Below are 16,298 nucleotides of genomic sequence, written 5' to 3'. Positions count from 1 at the left end.
TCCATGAAATGTTAGTGATGGCAGATAATAGGTTACACCTCTGAGGTGTAATGGAGTGGAGGTGAAGGTGCTGATGAACTATGTACTTATTCAGCAACTCATGAAAACCAGAATTCCAGGAACTACAGTGTTAACTACAATGTATGATACTTCCAGTACAGATAAAACTAATTCTCCAAAGCACTCACATGTATATGTGCACTTTGGACATCTCACAACCGGACAATCTGTATTTACTAGATCCTTGCATTTAGAAGAAACTTTAGTTTTTATTCTTACTACTTTCATAACATGGTATATCTCAATCTTTTGGATATAACAACCTGAAACAACCATTTTTGAAGATATGTCACCAAATATGTGGTTAATATTTCAATTATCAAATTCTACTGTCTCACTTTTCCCCCCAAATGAGTAACAGTTTTATTTCCTTTATACTTTTCTAATATTCCTACATTTTATTGAACACTTGAACCTTCACCTTTCTTTATGAAAAGAACTAGATTAAGGAATAGAATGTGAAATCATTTTTCACATCCAATTTTAAAATATCACAAGTATTGCACAAGTTTGAATAAAGTAACTTTCCATCTTCTTAAAAGACTCCTCACTTCCTAAGGAGAAATCAGAGGCAACAATGATGATCATATATAAGCTGGTAGTGATAATCAACAGAATAAACTATTAACATTCTTATAAGAGGAACCAGAGATCAAATAGCAGAGAAATCAGAGATCAAATTGCCAACATCCGTGGGATCATAGAAAAAGCAAGAGTTTCAGAAAAATATCTACTGCTGCTTTATTGACTATACCAAAGCCTTTGTGTGGATCACAACAAACTGTGGAAAATTCTTCGAGAGAGGGCAATACCAAACCACCTGACCTGCCTCCTGAGAAATCTGTATGCAGGTCAAGAAGCAACAGAGAACCGGACATGGAACAATAGATGGGTTCCAATCGAGAAAGGAGTACGTCAAGGCTGTGCATTGTCACCCTGCTTATTATTGCAGAGTGAGTAAGTGAAGTCGCTCAGTCGTGTCTGACTCTTTGCGACACCATGGACTGTAGCCCACCAGGCTCCTCCATCCATGGGATTCTCCAGGCAAGAATACTGGAGTGGGTTGCCATTTCCTTCTCCAGGGGATCTTCCCAACCCAGGGATCAAACCCAGGTCTCCTGCATTGCAGGCAGACGCTTTAACCTCTGACCCACCAGGGAAGCAGAGTATATATGCAGAGTACATCATGTGAAGTGCCGTGCTGGATGAAGCACAAGCTGGAATCAAGATTACTGGGAGAAATATCACTAACTTCAGACACACAGATGACACCACTCTTTATAAAAGAAGCGGAGAAGAACTAAAGAGCCTCCTAATGAAAGTGAAAGAGGAGAGTGAAAAAGTTGGCTTAAAACTCAACATTCAGAAAACTAAGATCATGGCATCCGGCCCCATCACTTCATAGCAAATAGATGGGGAAATAGTGGCAGACTTTATTTTCTTGGGCTCCAAAATCACTGCAGATGGTGACCAACAGCCATGAAATTAAAAGATGCTTACTCCTTGGAAGAAAAACTTTGAGCAACCTAGATGGCATATTAAAAAGCAGAGTCATTACTTTGCCAACAGCAGTCTGTCTAATCAAAGCTATGGTTTTTCCAGTAGTGACGTATGGATGTGAGAGTTGGACTATAAAGAAAGCTGAGCGCCAAAGAATTGATGCTTTTGAATTGTAGTGTTGGAGAATTGAGAGTCCCTTGGACTGCAATGAGAGCCAACCAGTCAATCCTAAAGGAAATCAGTCCTGAATATTCATCGGAAGGACTGATGCTGAAGCTGAAACTCCAATACTTTAACCACGTGATGCAAAGAACTGACTCATTGGAAAAGATCCTGATGCTGGAAAAGATTGAATGCAGGAGGAGAAGCGGAGGACAGACGATGAGATGGTTGGATGGCATCACCGACTTGATGGACGTGAGTTTGAGCAAGATCCAGGAGTTGGTGACAGACAGGGAAGCCTGGCGTGCTGCAGTCTATGGGGTTGCAAAGAGTTGGACACAACTGAGTGACTGAACAGAACTGATTCTTATAATGCCAGTTTAGTTTAGTAATATTAATGTTCTAATCAGAGTTGCATGTGCTCTGAAGCAAACAGAATTTTTAAGACAGCCAGAAAAAATGTCAAAACGAATAATATATTCTTTCTAGGAAAGTAAAAATTCTTGGATGAAAGAAAACACCTCTTCATAGTGATGCATTGTTAAAAAGCTCTGGAGCCTGACAGTGTGGATCCTGGCTCTGCCACTTGCTAGGTAGGCAGAGTTCAAGTCACTTAGCCTTATCTGTAAAATGGGAAAGATGTTTCTTCAGAGGATTATTTTGAGAATTTAATAATATTGTAAACAAAGGACCTAGCAAATAGTGAAAACTGATTAAAATGTAACTAATTATTCCCTAGAGCCACAAGAAAGGAAAGATCTTTTTCTGTGCAAACAGCATGAGTTTCTTTGTAAAGCAATTTAAAAATCTTCAGAAGAACCATGCACATTTTTATTAATCATATTTATACTACTAACAGTATTTGGTTGATAAAAGTACTTAATCGTACTAGGCACATAAAAATAAATACTAAACTTAAATAACTTAACAGGAAAATACTATAAAATAGGTTCTTTAAAATTCGAATTGTCAAATTCAGAATTATTTACTATATATAAAGAAATACACATTCTAATATATGAAAAGACATTTTATTATTATTTTACTATATAACATATTAGTGAATACACCCAGTTGTATCTTCTCAAAAGGCAAATGAGATCCAGGGTAACAATCCTCTTTGATTCCTGAAAACATCAATATCATCTGTCTTTTGGAGGATTCAGTTTCCTACGACGTCTATGATACCTTGAAAAGAAGAAAACATTTAAAATAAGATTATTTTAATAAAAGTTAACTGTTCCTAATAGAAATATCAAATTTCTATTAGCTTGGTGTTTATTGGCACTCAAAAAAAAAAAATCAATGAAACATAATACATACACAATACATACCTCAAGTAGATAGTTCTTAATAATAAGCCACATTTCCCTGCTGTGAAAATTGTTTTCTTTTAATTAAGCATTTGGAAAGTCTTTTTTCACATCTTGAGGTAGTTTCAATGTGGTAACCTAGATGACTGTTCCTTAACGTAAATCTAATGATTGTCTCTGAAGTAAAGAAACACCACACTGTGAATATGAAGGATACACGCTACTGAAGTTTTATTTAAAAGGAGATGATCAGCTCTAAATGGAAACCTCTTGAGCTGCAAAATCATGTTTTAATAAACAATAAAATATAATTAGTTGTATGTATACAGAAAATGTGCAGTATCACAAAAAATGGAAGAATTATAAATTAAAACAGTGAGAAATCTTTTCCCTTGTTTTTGCAATCACAAATAATTTTTAAATTATAATGCACAATCCAAGCATAGGTATGGTGAACTAAGCAATATCAGACCCAACTGCTTAAAGCATGCATCAGTATAACATTTGAAAACCAGTGTGGCACTATCAAAAATTTTTTTTATTAATCATAACTTTTGATCTAATCATTCCTCTCTGGAAATCTATCCTAAAGCAATAAGTAGTTAAAATATTAACTATCTTAATATGAAAATATTAAATATATAATATTAAATATTAAAGGGGGAAGGGATGATACAGGATTCAAATTTATATATACAGTATGATTAAAACCATGTAAAAATAGGAGAACTATTAAAACTTATGTAAAGAAAGAAAGAAAGAAAATGCACTGTTACCAGTGACTAAAGTGTTTTCACCATGCAGAATTTTCTTTTCTTTTTTCAACTGCTCTTTTCAATTCTTTTTTCAATAAAGAAATCTTTCTTTATTGAGTCAAGAATATTTCTGCACAGAGTACATGTGCTTTCAGTGATGAGTTCTCTTCAAAAATTCCCTTAAGGCGAGACTGTAGCAAATTGATCTGAGCTAATTTTTAACTTTTTTGCTAGTGTAGAAATTCAATGTAAAAATATCTATACCAATGAGTGACAAGGCATGTATCTTATGTCCTTCAGTTGTTGTGATTAAGATGATCTCAAGTATTTTTTGCTTATCTTAAAGGTTTCATACAGGCAACTTTCCCATACACTGTTTTTTGATAAATTGCAAAATACAGAAATTAAGTTAAATAAATGAAGTACATCTATATATACTAACACGGAATACTAAGTTGTAGGATAACACATATAACATATTATCACTACCTAAACATGTCTACATATACTTATATTGGCATTGAGAAGATTATGGTTTTCTTAAGGGCTCCAGCTATGTGCCATATAATCAAGGTTTTACTAGCGCAATTGTATTCCTGAAATATGTTCTGTAAAAGCTGTGAGCCACAGAATAGGGGTTTGGGAAATTACAAACTTCCTGAAATTATTTATTAAAATTTTGAACATTATTTATTTTCCTGGGAAGTGGATTAATAGGTTTCATTGGATTCTCAATGAAGTCTGTGGTTCTAAAAATCTAAGCACTGTCCTACACAAGTGTGATTCAGCTTACAATGCTCAAACATTTTCACTACTCAAGATGCTTAAGACCCGAAAACACTTTGAGATCTTGATAGCCCTGAATCTAACAAAGTCAAATTCTAAAATATGCTCAATAAATGTCAAATAGCATTTACAGATTTTTTATCAAGCATGAATGTCAACACTCGGAAGCAAACACCTGAATTTTAAGGTGCCCTTATAGAACTGGACATGGAACAACAAACTGGTTCCAAATAGGAAAAGGAGTACGTCAAGGCTGTATATCGTCACCCTGCTTATTTAACTTACATGCAGAGTACATCATGAGAAACGCTGGGCTGAAGGAAGCACAAGCTGGAATCAAGATTCCCGGGAGAAATATCAATAACCTCAGATATGCAGATGACAACCACCCTTATGGCACAAAGTGAAGAAGAACTAAAGAACCTCTTGATGAAAGTGAAAGAGGAGAGTGAAAAAGTTGGCTTAAAGCTCAACATTCAGAAAACGAAGATCATGGCATCCGGTCTCATCACTTCATGGCAAATAGATGGGGAAACAGTGGAAACAGTGGCTGACTTTATTTTTCTGGGCTCCAAAATCACTGCAGATGGTGATTGCAGCCATGAAATTAAAAGACGCTTGCTCCTTGGAAGGAAAGTTATGACTAACCTTGATAGCATATTCAAAAGCAGAGACATTACTTTGGGAACAAAGGTCCATCTAGTCAAGGCTATGGTTTTTCCAGTAGTCATGTATGGATGTGAGAGTTGGACTATAAAGAAGGTTGAGTGCCGAAAAATTGATGCTTTTGAACTGTGGTGTTGGAGAAGACTCTTGAGAGTCCCTTGGACTGCAAGGAGATCCAACCAGTCCATCCTAAAGGAGATCAGTCCTGGGTGTTCATTGGAAGGACTGATATTGAAGCTGAAACTCCCAATACTTTGGCCACCTGATGCAAACAGCTAACCCATTTGAAAAGACCCTGATGCTGGGAAAGACTGAGGGCAGGAGGAGAAGGAGACAACAGAGGATGAGATGGTTGGATGGCGTCACCGACTCGATGGACACGGGTTTGGGTGGACTCCGGGAGTTGGTGATGGACAGGGAGGCCTGGCGTGCTACAGTTCATGGGGTCGCAAAGAGTCGGACAAGACTGAGCGACTGAACTGAACTATGACTTATCATCTAAACTGGGATCATTTAAAAAATAAAAACCTGTTCTATTAATAATTAACAAAATAGTTAAACTGAGACAGTCCCTGGCAAGCCAAAATGTATTGTTATCCTTCTTCTTATTATTTTTTTAAATTTTATTTTATTTTTAAACTTTACATAATTGTATTAGTTTTGCCAAATATCAAAATGAATCCGCCACAGGTATACATGTGTTCCCCATCCTGAACCCTCCTCCATCCTCCCTCCCCATACCATCCCTCTGGGTCGTCCCAGTGCACTAGCCCCAAGCATCCAGTATCGTGCATCGAACCTGGACTGGCCACTCATTTCTTACATGATATTTTACATGTTTCAATGCCATTCTCCCAAATCTTCCCACCCTCTCCCTCTCCCACAGAGTCCATAAGACTGTTCTATACATCAGTGTCTCTTTTGCTGTCTCGTACACAGGGTTATTGTTACCATCTTTCTAAATTCCATATATATGCGTTAGTATACTGTATTGGTGTTTTTCCTTCTGGCTTACTTCACTCTGTATAATAGGCTCCAGTTTCATCCACCTCATTAGAACTGATTCAAATGTATTCTTTTTAATGGCTGAGTAATACTCCATTGTGTATATGTACCATAGCTTTCTTATCCATTCATCTGCTGATGGACATCTAGGTTGCTTCCATGTCCTGGCTATTAAAAATAGTGCTGCGATGAACATTGGAGTACACATGTCTCTTTCCCTTCTGGTTTCCTCAGTGTGTATGCCCAGCAGTGGGATTGCTGGATCATAAGGCAGTTCTATTTCTAGTTTTTTAAGGAATCTCCACACTGTTCGCCATAGTGGCTGTACTAGTTTTATTGTTATCCTTCTTAAATTACACAATGACTCAGTGATATCAGAAAGATTTGTCAACAGCTCTTAGTCCAGGATAGTACTTCACCCTCTGGTTCACAATGCAGCTGGATGTTCAATGTCTCCTAGTGATGGTGGGAGTTAATTTTTGTTGCCTCCATGGGAAAATATTCAAGTTGCTCTTTAAAGAGGTAGTGCTACTCATATATTTATAGCATCGTTTTATATTTCAGAAATTTAGAATTATGTTCCATATCCTTCTTACTTTCAATCCAGACTTCTTTCAATCCTTCCATCCTTTTTTTTCCAACATAACTTTACATTTGGTGGAGTTATGTTACCTATTTTCTTTTTTAAGAGATATTATGAAAATCAGAATCATTCACTTATTCATTCGTTTTTAAATATGTGGAGCATCTACTACATAGCAGGCATCATTTTTAGGCACTAAAGTTTCTGTGGTACACAAAAAAATGACAAAATCCCTACTCTCATGAAGCTTACATTCTTGTGTATTAGACAGAAAAATTAGATAAACAAGTTGGCCAAGGAAGGCTTCGGTGATAAAAACTCCAAAGAAGAGGTGATGGAATCCCAACTGAGCTATTTGAAATCCTAAAAGATGATGCTGTTAAAGTGCTGCATTCAATATGCTAACAAATTTGGAAAACTCAGCAGTGGCCACAGGACTGGAAAAGGTCAGTTTTTCAAATCCCAAAGAAGGGCAATGCCTAAGAATGTTCAAAATACCATAAATTGCACTCATTTCACATGCTAGCAAGGTAACGCTCAAAATCCTTCATGCTAGTCTTCAACAGTATGTGAACTGAGAACTTTCAGATATACAAGGTAGATTTAGAAAAGGCAGAGGAACCAAAGGTCAAACTGTCAACATCCACTGGATCATAGAAAAAGCAAGAGAATTTCAGAAAAACATCTACTTCTGCTTCATTGACTACACTAAAGCTTTTGACTGTATGGATCACAACAAACTGTGGAAAATTCTTAAAGAGATGGTCCAGACCACCTTATCTGCTTCCTGTGAAACCTATATGCATGTCAAGAAGCAAAGGTAAGAACCAGACATGGAACAATGAACTGGTTCAAAACTGGGAAAGGAGAGTACATCAAGGCTGTATATTGTCACCCTGCTTATTTAACTTATATGCAGAGTACATCATGTGAAATACCAGGCTGGATGAATCACAACCTGGAATGAAGATTGCTGGGAGAAATATCAATAACCTCAGATATGCAGATAACACCACCCTTATGGCAGAAAGTGAAGAAGAACTAAAGAGCCTCTTGATAAGCGTGAAAGAAGAGTGAAGAAGATGGCTTAAAACTCAACATTCAAAAAACGAAGATCATGGCATTCAGTCCCATCACTTCATGGCAAATAGATGGGGAAACAATGGAAACAGTGACAGACTATTTTCTTGGGCTCCGAAATCACTGTGGATAGTGACTGCAACCATAAAATTAAAAGATGCTTGCTCCTTGGAAGAAAAGCTATCACAAACCTAGACAGCATATTAAAGTGCAGAGACATTACTTTGTCAACAAAGGTCTGTATAGTCAAAGTGAAAAAGTGAAAGCGAAGTCGCTCAGTCATGTCCGACTCTTTGCAACCCCATGGACTGCAGCCTGCCAGGTTCCTCTGTCCATGGGATTTTCCAGGCAACAATACTGGAGTGGGCTGCCATTTCCTTCTCCAGGGAATCTTCCCAACCCAGGGATTGAACCTGGGTCTCCCAGATTGTAGGCAGATGCTTTTACCATCTGAGCCACCAGGGAAGTCAAAAGTATGGTTTTTCCAATAATCACATATGGATGTAAGAGTTGGACCATAAAGAAGGCTGAGGACTGAAGAACTGATGTTTTTGAACTGTGGTGCTGGGAAGACTCTTGAGAGTCCCTTGGACTGCAAGGAAATCAAACCAATCAATCTTAAAGGAAATCAACCCTGAACTGGAAGGACTGATGGTGAAGCTGAAACTCAAGCTTCAGTACTTTGGCCACCTGATGTGAAGAGCCAACTCACTGGAAAAGACTCTGATGCTAGGAAAGATAGAGAGCAGGAGGAGAAGGGAACAACAGAGAACGAGATGGTTGGACAGCATCACCAGCTCAATGGACATGAGTTTGAGCAAGCTCCGAGAGACGGTGAAGGACAGGGAAGCCTGATATGCTGCAGTCCATGGGGTTGCAAAGAGTCAGACACAACTGAGCGACTGAACAACAACAAAAATAACAGGTCTGAGGTGGAAGGAAGGGCATGTTGAAGGAACAGCAAAGAGGTCATGAGGTTGCAACAGCCTGAAGATGGAAGAGAACAATTGGAAATGAGAGTAGAAAGGTGATAAGAGGATCAGATCACGTAAATTCTTGTAGATAATAGGTAAGGCCTATAGTTTTCCGTGAGTGAGATGGAAAGCTGCTGGAGGTTTTTCAACAGAAAATTTATAATAACTAACAGAATTCTGGCTGTGTGCTCAGAACAGACTGCAGGAAAGCAAAGGCTGAAGTAGGGAGACCAGTTAGAAAGTTCCTTCTATGAACCAGGCTAAAGATGGTGGCACACATGGGATGATGACAGAGGGAATGGTGATAAACGGTCAAATTGATACATTTTGGAGATAGAGGCAACAGGATCTGCTAACAGACCAGATGTTGGGGGTGAGACAAATAGAAAAGTTAAGAATGGCACCAAGATTTCTGGCCCAAGCAGCTAGAAGAATGGAACTGGCATTAACTGAGACAGGGAAACTTGCAGGAGAAGCTGGTTTGTGAGAGACCATGAGAAGCTCGGTTAAAGACACATTAAGTTAAGGATATCCATTAGACAAGTCAAGTAGGCCCCTGGAAATACAGGTCTGGAGGTCAATGGACAGGAAGAGATAGATCTGGGAGCCAATGTAGATGGTATTTAAACCCAGAAGACTGGATGAGATCACTGTCTTAGGGAATGGACAGAAAAGATGAGAGAACCAAGGACTGATCCTTGGGGAACTCCAAAATTTAGACATAAGGGAAATGAAAAGGAATCAGCAAGAGAAACCAAGATATTAATAGTATATGAACTCTGAATATGTAAAAAATGTAAAAAAGAGTTTCAGCAAACTTATTAAGGTTGAATTAATGAGAAAAATAACAGAAAACTCAAACAGAACCACTAGGAACTCTGCAATATTGCTAAAATGATGTGTTCTGCAAAGAACCATAATGAAAGGAATGCTCCACTGACTTTATTTTTTTCACGCCAACTGAGGAAGACTAAAGACAGGAAGAAGAGCTTGGACACAGATGCTGGCAACTTAGGGCACTGATACGTTCTGCTTCTTGAGTACTGGCGGCATTAAAGGCCAACAGGAGACACCTCAGGGGCTGCAGAGAAGAGCAAAATGACTCACAATCAGGTCCTCAACACCTGTATACAGAGGAGCTATCTAATGCAAATTATAGGGAGTACAAAGAAATTGATTTGTAGAAGAAGTACCTTTCACAGAATATATTCAAAGTCCCATTACATCAGGTAAATTATAATGTAGTGATTTAGCTAGGGTAATTAATTTGTTTTCATCACCTATAATATCATAAAATAGGAAGTAGCGGGAGCCTCATGGTTACATACGCTATATTTTTTAAAAATCAATCTTTGCACAACTGCATATAAAAATAGGCAAAAGGCAGAGGGGAGGGAACCAAAACTTCAATTTAATCCCAAACCCTCAGCCCGAATTTCCTCATTGCTCATTCTCACCCTGAAAATTCAAACAGCTCTATACCCAGTCTCAGTATAAAGCCCAAATCTAAGAGGACTCTTTGAATTGCCATCCTAAAGTAAATAAGATCATTGGGATTAGGAAACAGTAATATCCAGTTCATAAATTTAGTGGTAACAATTCTAACAGTGGATCTCCATATATGAGATAACCTAACGCCCAGTGTTTATAATCTACTGGACTATTTCAGCATCAATTCTGTACAGTCATACTACCTATGCTTCCAGTCCACCCCACTGTGGGTGAGGTCAATAATTAAATGCAGGTAGGTTCAGGATTCGGAGAAGGCAATGGCACCCCACTCCAGTACTCTTGCCTGGAAAATTCCATGGATGGAGGAGCCTGGTGGGCTACAGTCCATGGGGTCGCAAAGAGTCGGACACGACTGAGCGACTTCACTTTCACTTTTCACTTTCATGCATTGGAGAAGGAAATGGTAACCCACTCCAGTGTTCTTGCCTGGAGAATCCCAGGGACGGGGGAGCCTGGTGGGCTGCCGTCTATGGGGTCGCACAGAGTCGGACACGACTGAAGCGACTTAGCAGCAGCAGCAGGTTCAGGATTGAATGAGGGAGCCAACACCCTGGGATCATAAAGCCTTTGCTGACCTTTATTCAGAATCTGATAATAAAGAACATCTTAATGCACAGGTGACCTACCTAGATAAAATGGAAATTAAACAAATCCTCATGACTTAACAGCTCAACTCTGAAAATAAAACTTCCAAGAATCACAGGGAAATTTACCAATGCACCAACCCAAAGACGACCATAAAGTACAGCTTCAAAGAAAAACAACACCTTCAAGAAACTGGAAGGATAATTAGGTAAGATAATATCCCATCAGACAGTGACTTAATACATAGACATCATAGTAAAGATACTGTATTAGAGGTCTTCCAGGAAATTACAAAACAGAAGTTACATTCCTGATGAAGACAGAATGACAGCAAAAGATGAAACCAAAAAATTACCCACAAATATAACGTTAATGGGTATCTAATAAGTTATAGTTAAAATAATTTAGAGGTGGTAGCTATTCAAAGTGACTATAATCAAATTTCATGAAAAAAGTAGGCTAAGGGCAAATGGCAGAAGAAGAGTGCAAGTACTGAAAATCAAAAGCAAAAGCACGTAAGATGGCTTGATACTAAAGTCAGAAGTGAGACTGGATAAAAAAAACCAAATACAACTATATTTCCTTTTAAAACCCCACTTTTGGAGACTTCTGTGGTGGTCCAGCGGTTAAGTTCATGCTTTTGATTCACCAGTTCAATCCCTGATCAGGGTTATATGCTGCACTTGGCATAAACAAACAAAAAAAAAACCCTTCAAACTTTATAAAAAATTTTGCACAGCAAATAGAACTATAAACAAAATGAATGAACAACCCACAGAATGGGAGAAAATATTTGCAAGCAATGCAACTAACAAAGGATTCATCTCCAAAATATACAGACAGTTCATGCTGCTCAATATCAAAAGAATAAAGAACCCAATCAGTAAATGGGCAGGGACTCCTGTGGTGGTCCATTGGGCTAAAACTCCATGCTCCCAATATAAGGGGCAAGATTCCATTCCTGGTTGGGGAACTAAGACCTGGCATGCCTCATGGTGCAGCCAAAAAAAGAAGATAAAAAAGGGGGGCAGAAGATCTAAACAGACATTTCTCCAAAGACAGACAGATGGCCAAAAAGCACATGAAAAGATGCTCAACACTACTAATTATTAGAGAAATGCAAATCAAAACTATAAGGGGGACTTACCCAATGTCCAGTGGCTAAGAATCCACCTTCGAATACAAGGGACATGGGTTTGATCCCTGGTCAGGGAGAGGATCAACTAAGCCTATGCTCCACAATAAGAGAAGCCTACACAGTTCAGCAAAAGAAAGCCTTCAAACCACAACAAAAAGCCCACATGCCACAACAAAGACCCAGTGTAGTCAAAATATTAAAAAATAAATTAATTAAAAACAAAAAACTACAATGAGGCATTACTGTAGTTTACCCCAGTCAGAATGGCCATTACCAAAAAGTCTGCAAACAATAAATGCTGGAGAGGGTATGAAGAAAAGGAAACTCGCCTATACTGTTGGTGGGAAGGTAAACTGGTACGAACATTATGGAGAACAGTATAAATATTCCTTTAAGAACTAAGAACAAAACTACCATATGATCCAGCAATCCTACTCCTGAGTATATATTCAGGGAAAACCGTAATTCAGAAAGATGCATGCATCCCACTGTTCACTGCAGTATATTTATAATAGCCAAAACACATAAGCAAACTCAATGTCCATCAACAGAGGAATAGATAAACAAGATGTGGTACATATATATAATACAATGAGATTTTACTCAGCAATAAAAAAGAATGAAATAATGCCATTTGCAGCAACATGAATGGACCAAGAGATTACCATGCTAAGTGAAATAAGTCAGAGAAAGATAAGTATCATATGGTGTCACTTACATGTGGAATCCAACAACAATAACAAAAAAATGATACAAATGAATTAATTTACAAAACAAACAGACTCACAGATCCTGAGATCAAACTTAGGGTTACCAAAGGAGAAAGGTGGAGGGAAATGATAAATTAGAAGACTGAGATTAACACATACACACTACTATATATAAAATAGATAATTAACAAGGACCTACTGTAGAGCACAGGAAACTCTACTCAATATTCTGAATAACCTATACAGGAAAAGAACCTGAAAAAGAATGGAGATACACACACACACACACACACTAATTCACTCTGCTGTACACCTGAAACTAACACTGTAAGTCAATTATACTCCAATAAAAATTTTTAAAACTTAAATAGGACTTCCCTTGTGATGCAGTGGATAAGAATCCTTCTGCTAATGCAAGGGCCACAGGTTTGATCCCTGATCCAGGAAGATCCCACATACCACGGAGCAACTAAGCCCATGCTTACAATGCTGAGCCTGTGCTCTGGAGTCCAGGAGCTGCAACTGCTGAGCCCCCGTGCCACAACCACCGAAGTTCAAATGCTTTAGAGCCCGTGCTCTGCAACAAGAGAAACTAACGCAATAAGAAGCCTGTGTACCACGACAAGAGAGTCACCTCCACTTGCCACAACTAGAGAGAAGCCCAGGCAGTGTTGAAGACCCAGCACAGCCCAAATTAATTAAAAAAATAAAACGGCCAAAATACTGGAAAGAACCCAAAATGTCCAACTGGTTAACAGATAAACTGTGGTCTATCCATACAAGGAAATATTATTCAGAAATAAAAAAGGACAAACTATTGGTATATACAACAATATGGATGAATCTCAAAAGCACTGTACTTAGTGAAATAAGTCAGACACGAAAGGTTATGTACTGTATAATCCCATTTGTATGAAATTCTAGAAAGTAATAAAAAGCAGACAAGTAATTGCCAAGGGTGAGGATTATAGGGAGGGATCAGAATGCGAAAAGGCATAGGAGAACTTCCTGGAGTTATGAACACAGTCTATATTATGATCGTGGTAGTGATTATCAAACAAAGCAGGACCTTAAGGCCCTTGACCGCCCTCCCGCATATCCTCAGCTTGCTTTCTGTCTGTGGAAAAACATTAGCCAATGAATAAGTTTAATCAGAGAAGTGAGAAAATGTAGAAACAAAGGAAAACAGTCCAACAAGACTAAATAACAACAGTTGTCATAATAACAATAGAATAACAATAATGATATGCTGAGTATTATACTCAGCATGTACAGCATGTAATAACTACGCAAGACAGCTGTATAACTATTATCCAAAGTGGGTGTTCAGCTACTCGCATCTCAAAAGCTGGTAAGTAGACAAGGCTGGTGGAAAGGAAAGTTTGCTTTATTTTGGAGATTGGCTCCCAGGGTGAGTAGCTACTGCTGTCTGTTCAAAGGCTGACTCCCCCGACTGACAGTTGGTGGGCAAGAGCTCTTATAGACAGAGGGAGGGGGCTCCATGCAGAAAACAGTACAGTCAGCTCTGACAGTTATCTTGAAATTGGTCACTGGTGCTCTGATCAGCATCATCTTGATTGTTGTAAGTATGACCCTATGTGAGCCTTTACAACCCTGGGGATTGTAGCCCATCAGGCTGCTCTGTCCAGGGGATTCTCCAGACAAGAATATTGGAGTGGATTGCCATTCACTTCTCCAGGGGATCTTCCCCACCCAGAAACCCAACTCTTGTCTCAACATCTCCTACAAGCAGGTGGGTTCTTTACCACTAGCAGTATATATTTGTTACAATGTATATACATTTACATACTTGAACTAGTGAATATTTCACTTAAAACATTTGTCAAAAATCACAAAGTTGTAAACTTAAAACTGGTAAACTTGAAGTATGCAAACTAAACCTCAAAAGAGCCTATTTAAGAAAAGATGCTTCAGGGAGCTCTCTCGGGGCCTAGTCGTCAGATTTGGTGCTTTCACTGCCCTGGCCTGGGTTCAGTCCCTGGTTAGGGAACTGAGATCCTACCAGCTGCATGGCACAGTCAAAAAAAAAGAAAGATGCTTCAAAAAGAGTAAGAGAAAAACTGTGAGTGGGAGACAATGAGACAGTATTAATTATCATTATCACTACCACTGTACATATACTGTATGCCAGGTGTTTGATTATATTTTATCTCAAAACCACCAAGCAAATTAAGCATTATTATTTCTATTTTCTTCAACAGATAACAAGATTGAATAACTAGCTAGTAAGTAGCAGAGATAAGATGATTTAAGTCAGTCTAGCCTCTTTAACACAGTTATACTCTCAGAAAAGGTTCTACTTTATTGGAGTTCAAAAAGCACAGAACTGAGTATAATATGAGGTTGGGTTATTCATATAGGGAGAGTTTAACAGTGTTCATCTACGGGGAAGACAGCATTTGTAGGTATAAAGAAGATTTTTATTTTATACTTTAAATGCTTCTGAATTGTTTTAAAATACTTTAAAAACAAGTATTTTATACCTTTCAATAACTTATTTAAAAAGATGTTATATAGCCCCAAGTAGTAAACTCATAATGGGTCCCTTTCTTTTAACTGTTATAACTTTAAAACTGTGGAATATTTAGTAAAATATCCTTGTATATCCCGTCTGATATTTAAGAAATGTTCTCTACAATCTAGAAACCAACACTTGAAAATGGCTCCCATTAAACCAAACTATCTATATATATACATACCAAATAAATATTTGTTAAGTATCAGTAATCACACATTAAAATTGTGAAAGATGATGCATCACAATGGCAATGCCTACAGGTAAAACTTTTCTCTGTACACATAAGCTAGCATCTGGAGTTTTTATGTTGAACTCTTTATTAGGAGAGATACTGGGATAATCAACTGCATCTAATTAAAGTCTGCTTAGAACTGAAAATGCCTAGTAATCCTGAAGGGAGAAGACATACCAGGAGATTAAATTAATTAGCAGTCAAAGCTAATTAGCAGTAATTAAGATCAAACACAGGTGGGGTACTAGACAGAAAAGTCTGAAGATTACACATTTGGTTTTAAGACTCCCTAATGGTCTTCTTGCCTTCGGTCTTTCCTCTTCAAATTACAAACCAACACAGAACTTTTATAACTTCAGCACTTTGGTTATGAACAAAAGATCACAAGAAAACTGCAGCAATATGAAACATGCAGGAAACAAGTACTGAAAGCCATTATAAAAAAAATTTTAAGGTGGGGCTTGAACTAAAATATCTCGATGATGGGAAAGAAATAAATGATCAACATGAGCAATGGTATGAATCATAGAAAGAAATCTTAGAATACAGCAGTGACTGAGATATGGAGCTATATAAATGGTTTGCTAACCTGTTTTCCTATAATTTACAAAGAGGGAAAAACATAGACTGCATGTATAAACTAAGTGGGTACTGAATAAGAAAGAAAAATCAAGGAAGGGTACATAAAATAGATGAAG

The 16,298-nt window shown here is 37.9% G+C and overlaps 1 protein-coding gene across 5 annotated transcripts in view; it reads right to left on the bottom strand.

Moving 5' to 3' along the window:
• Nucleotides 1-2,737: 2,737 nt before the first annotated feature.
• Nucleotides 2,738-16,298, bottom strand: part of MRPL42 (mitochondrial ribosomal protein L42) — a 30,829-nt gene continuing 17,268 nt past the window's right edge. For 4 of the 5 annotated variants that reach the window (XM_070788942.1, XM_019960351.2, XM_070788941.1 and 1 more), the window contains exon 7: nucleotides 2,738-2,910. In XM_070788942.1, coding sequence (XP_070645043.1) covers nucleotides 2,865-2,910 — 46 coding nt within the window. In that variant the 3' untranslated portion in view covers nucleotides 2,738-2,864. Of the gene's footprint in view, nucleotides 2,911-9,942; nucleotides 9,966-16,298 lie in introns of those variants that run through there. The other variant, XM_070788944.1, reaches the window with a different exon arrangement.

The sequence above is a fragment of the Bos indicus genome, chromosome 5, assembly GCF_029378745.1.
Source record: "Bos indicus isolate NIAB-ARS_2022 breed Sahiwal x Tharparkar chromosome 5, NIAB-ARS_B.indTharparkar_mat_pri_1.0, whole genome shotgun sequence".
NCBI lineage: Eukaryota > Metazoa > Chordata > Mammalia > Artiodactyla > Bovidae > Bos > Bos indicus.
This window is presented reverse-complemented; position numbering and strand designations above follow the sequence as displayed.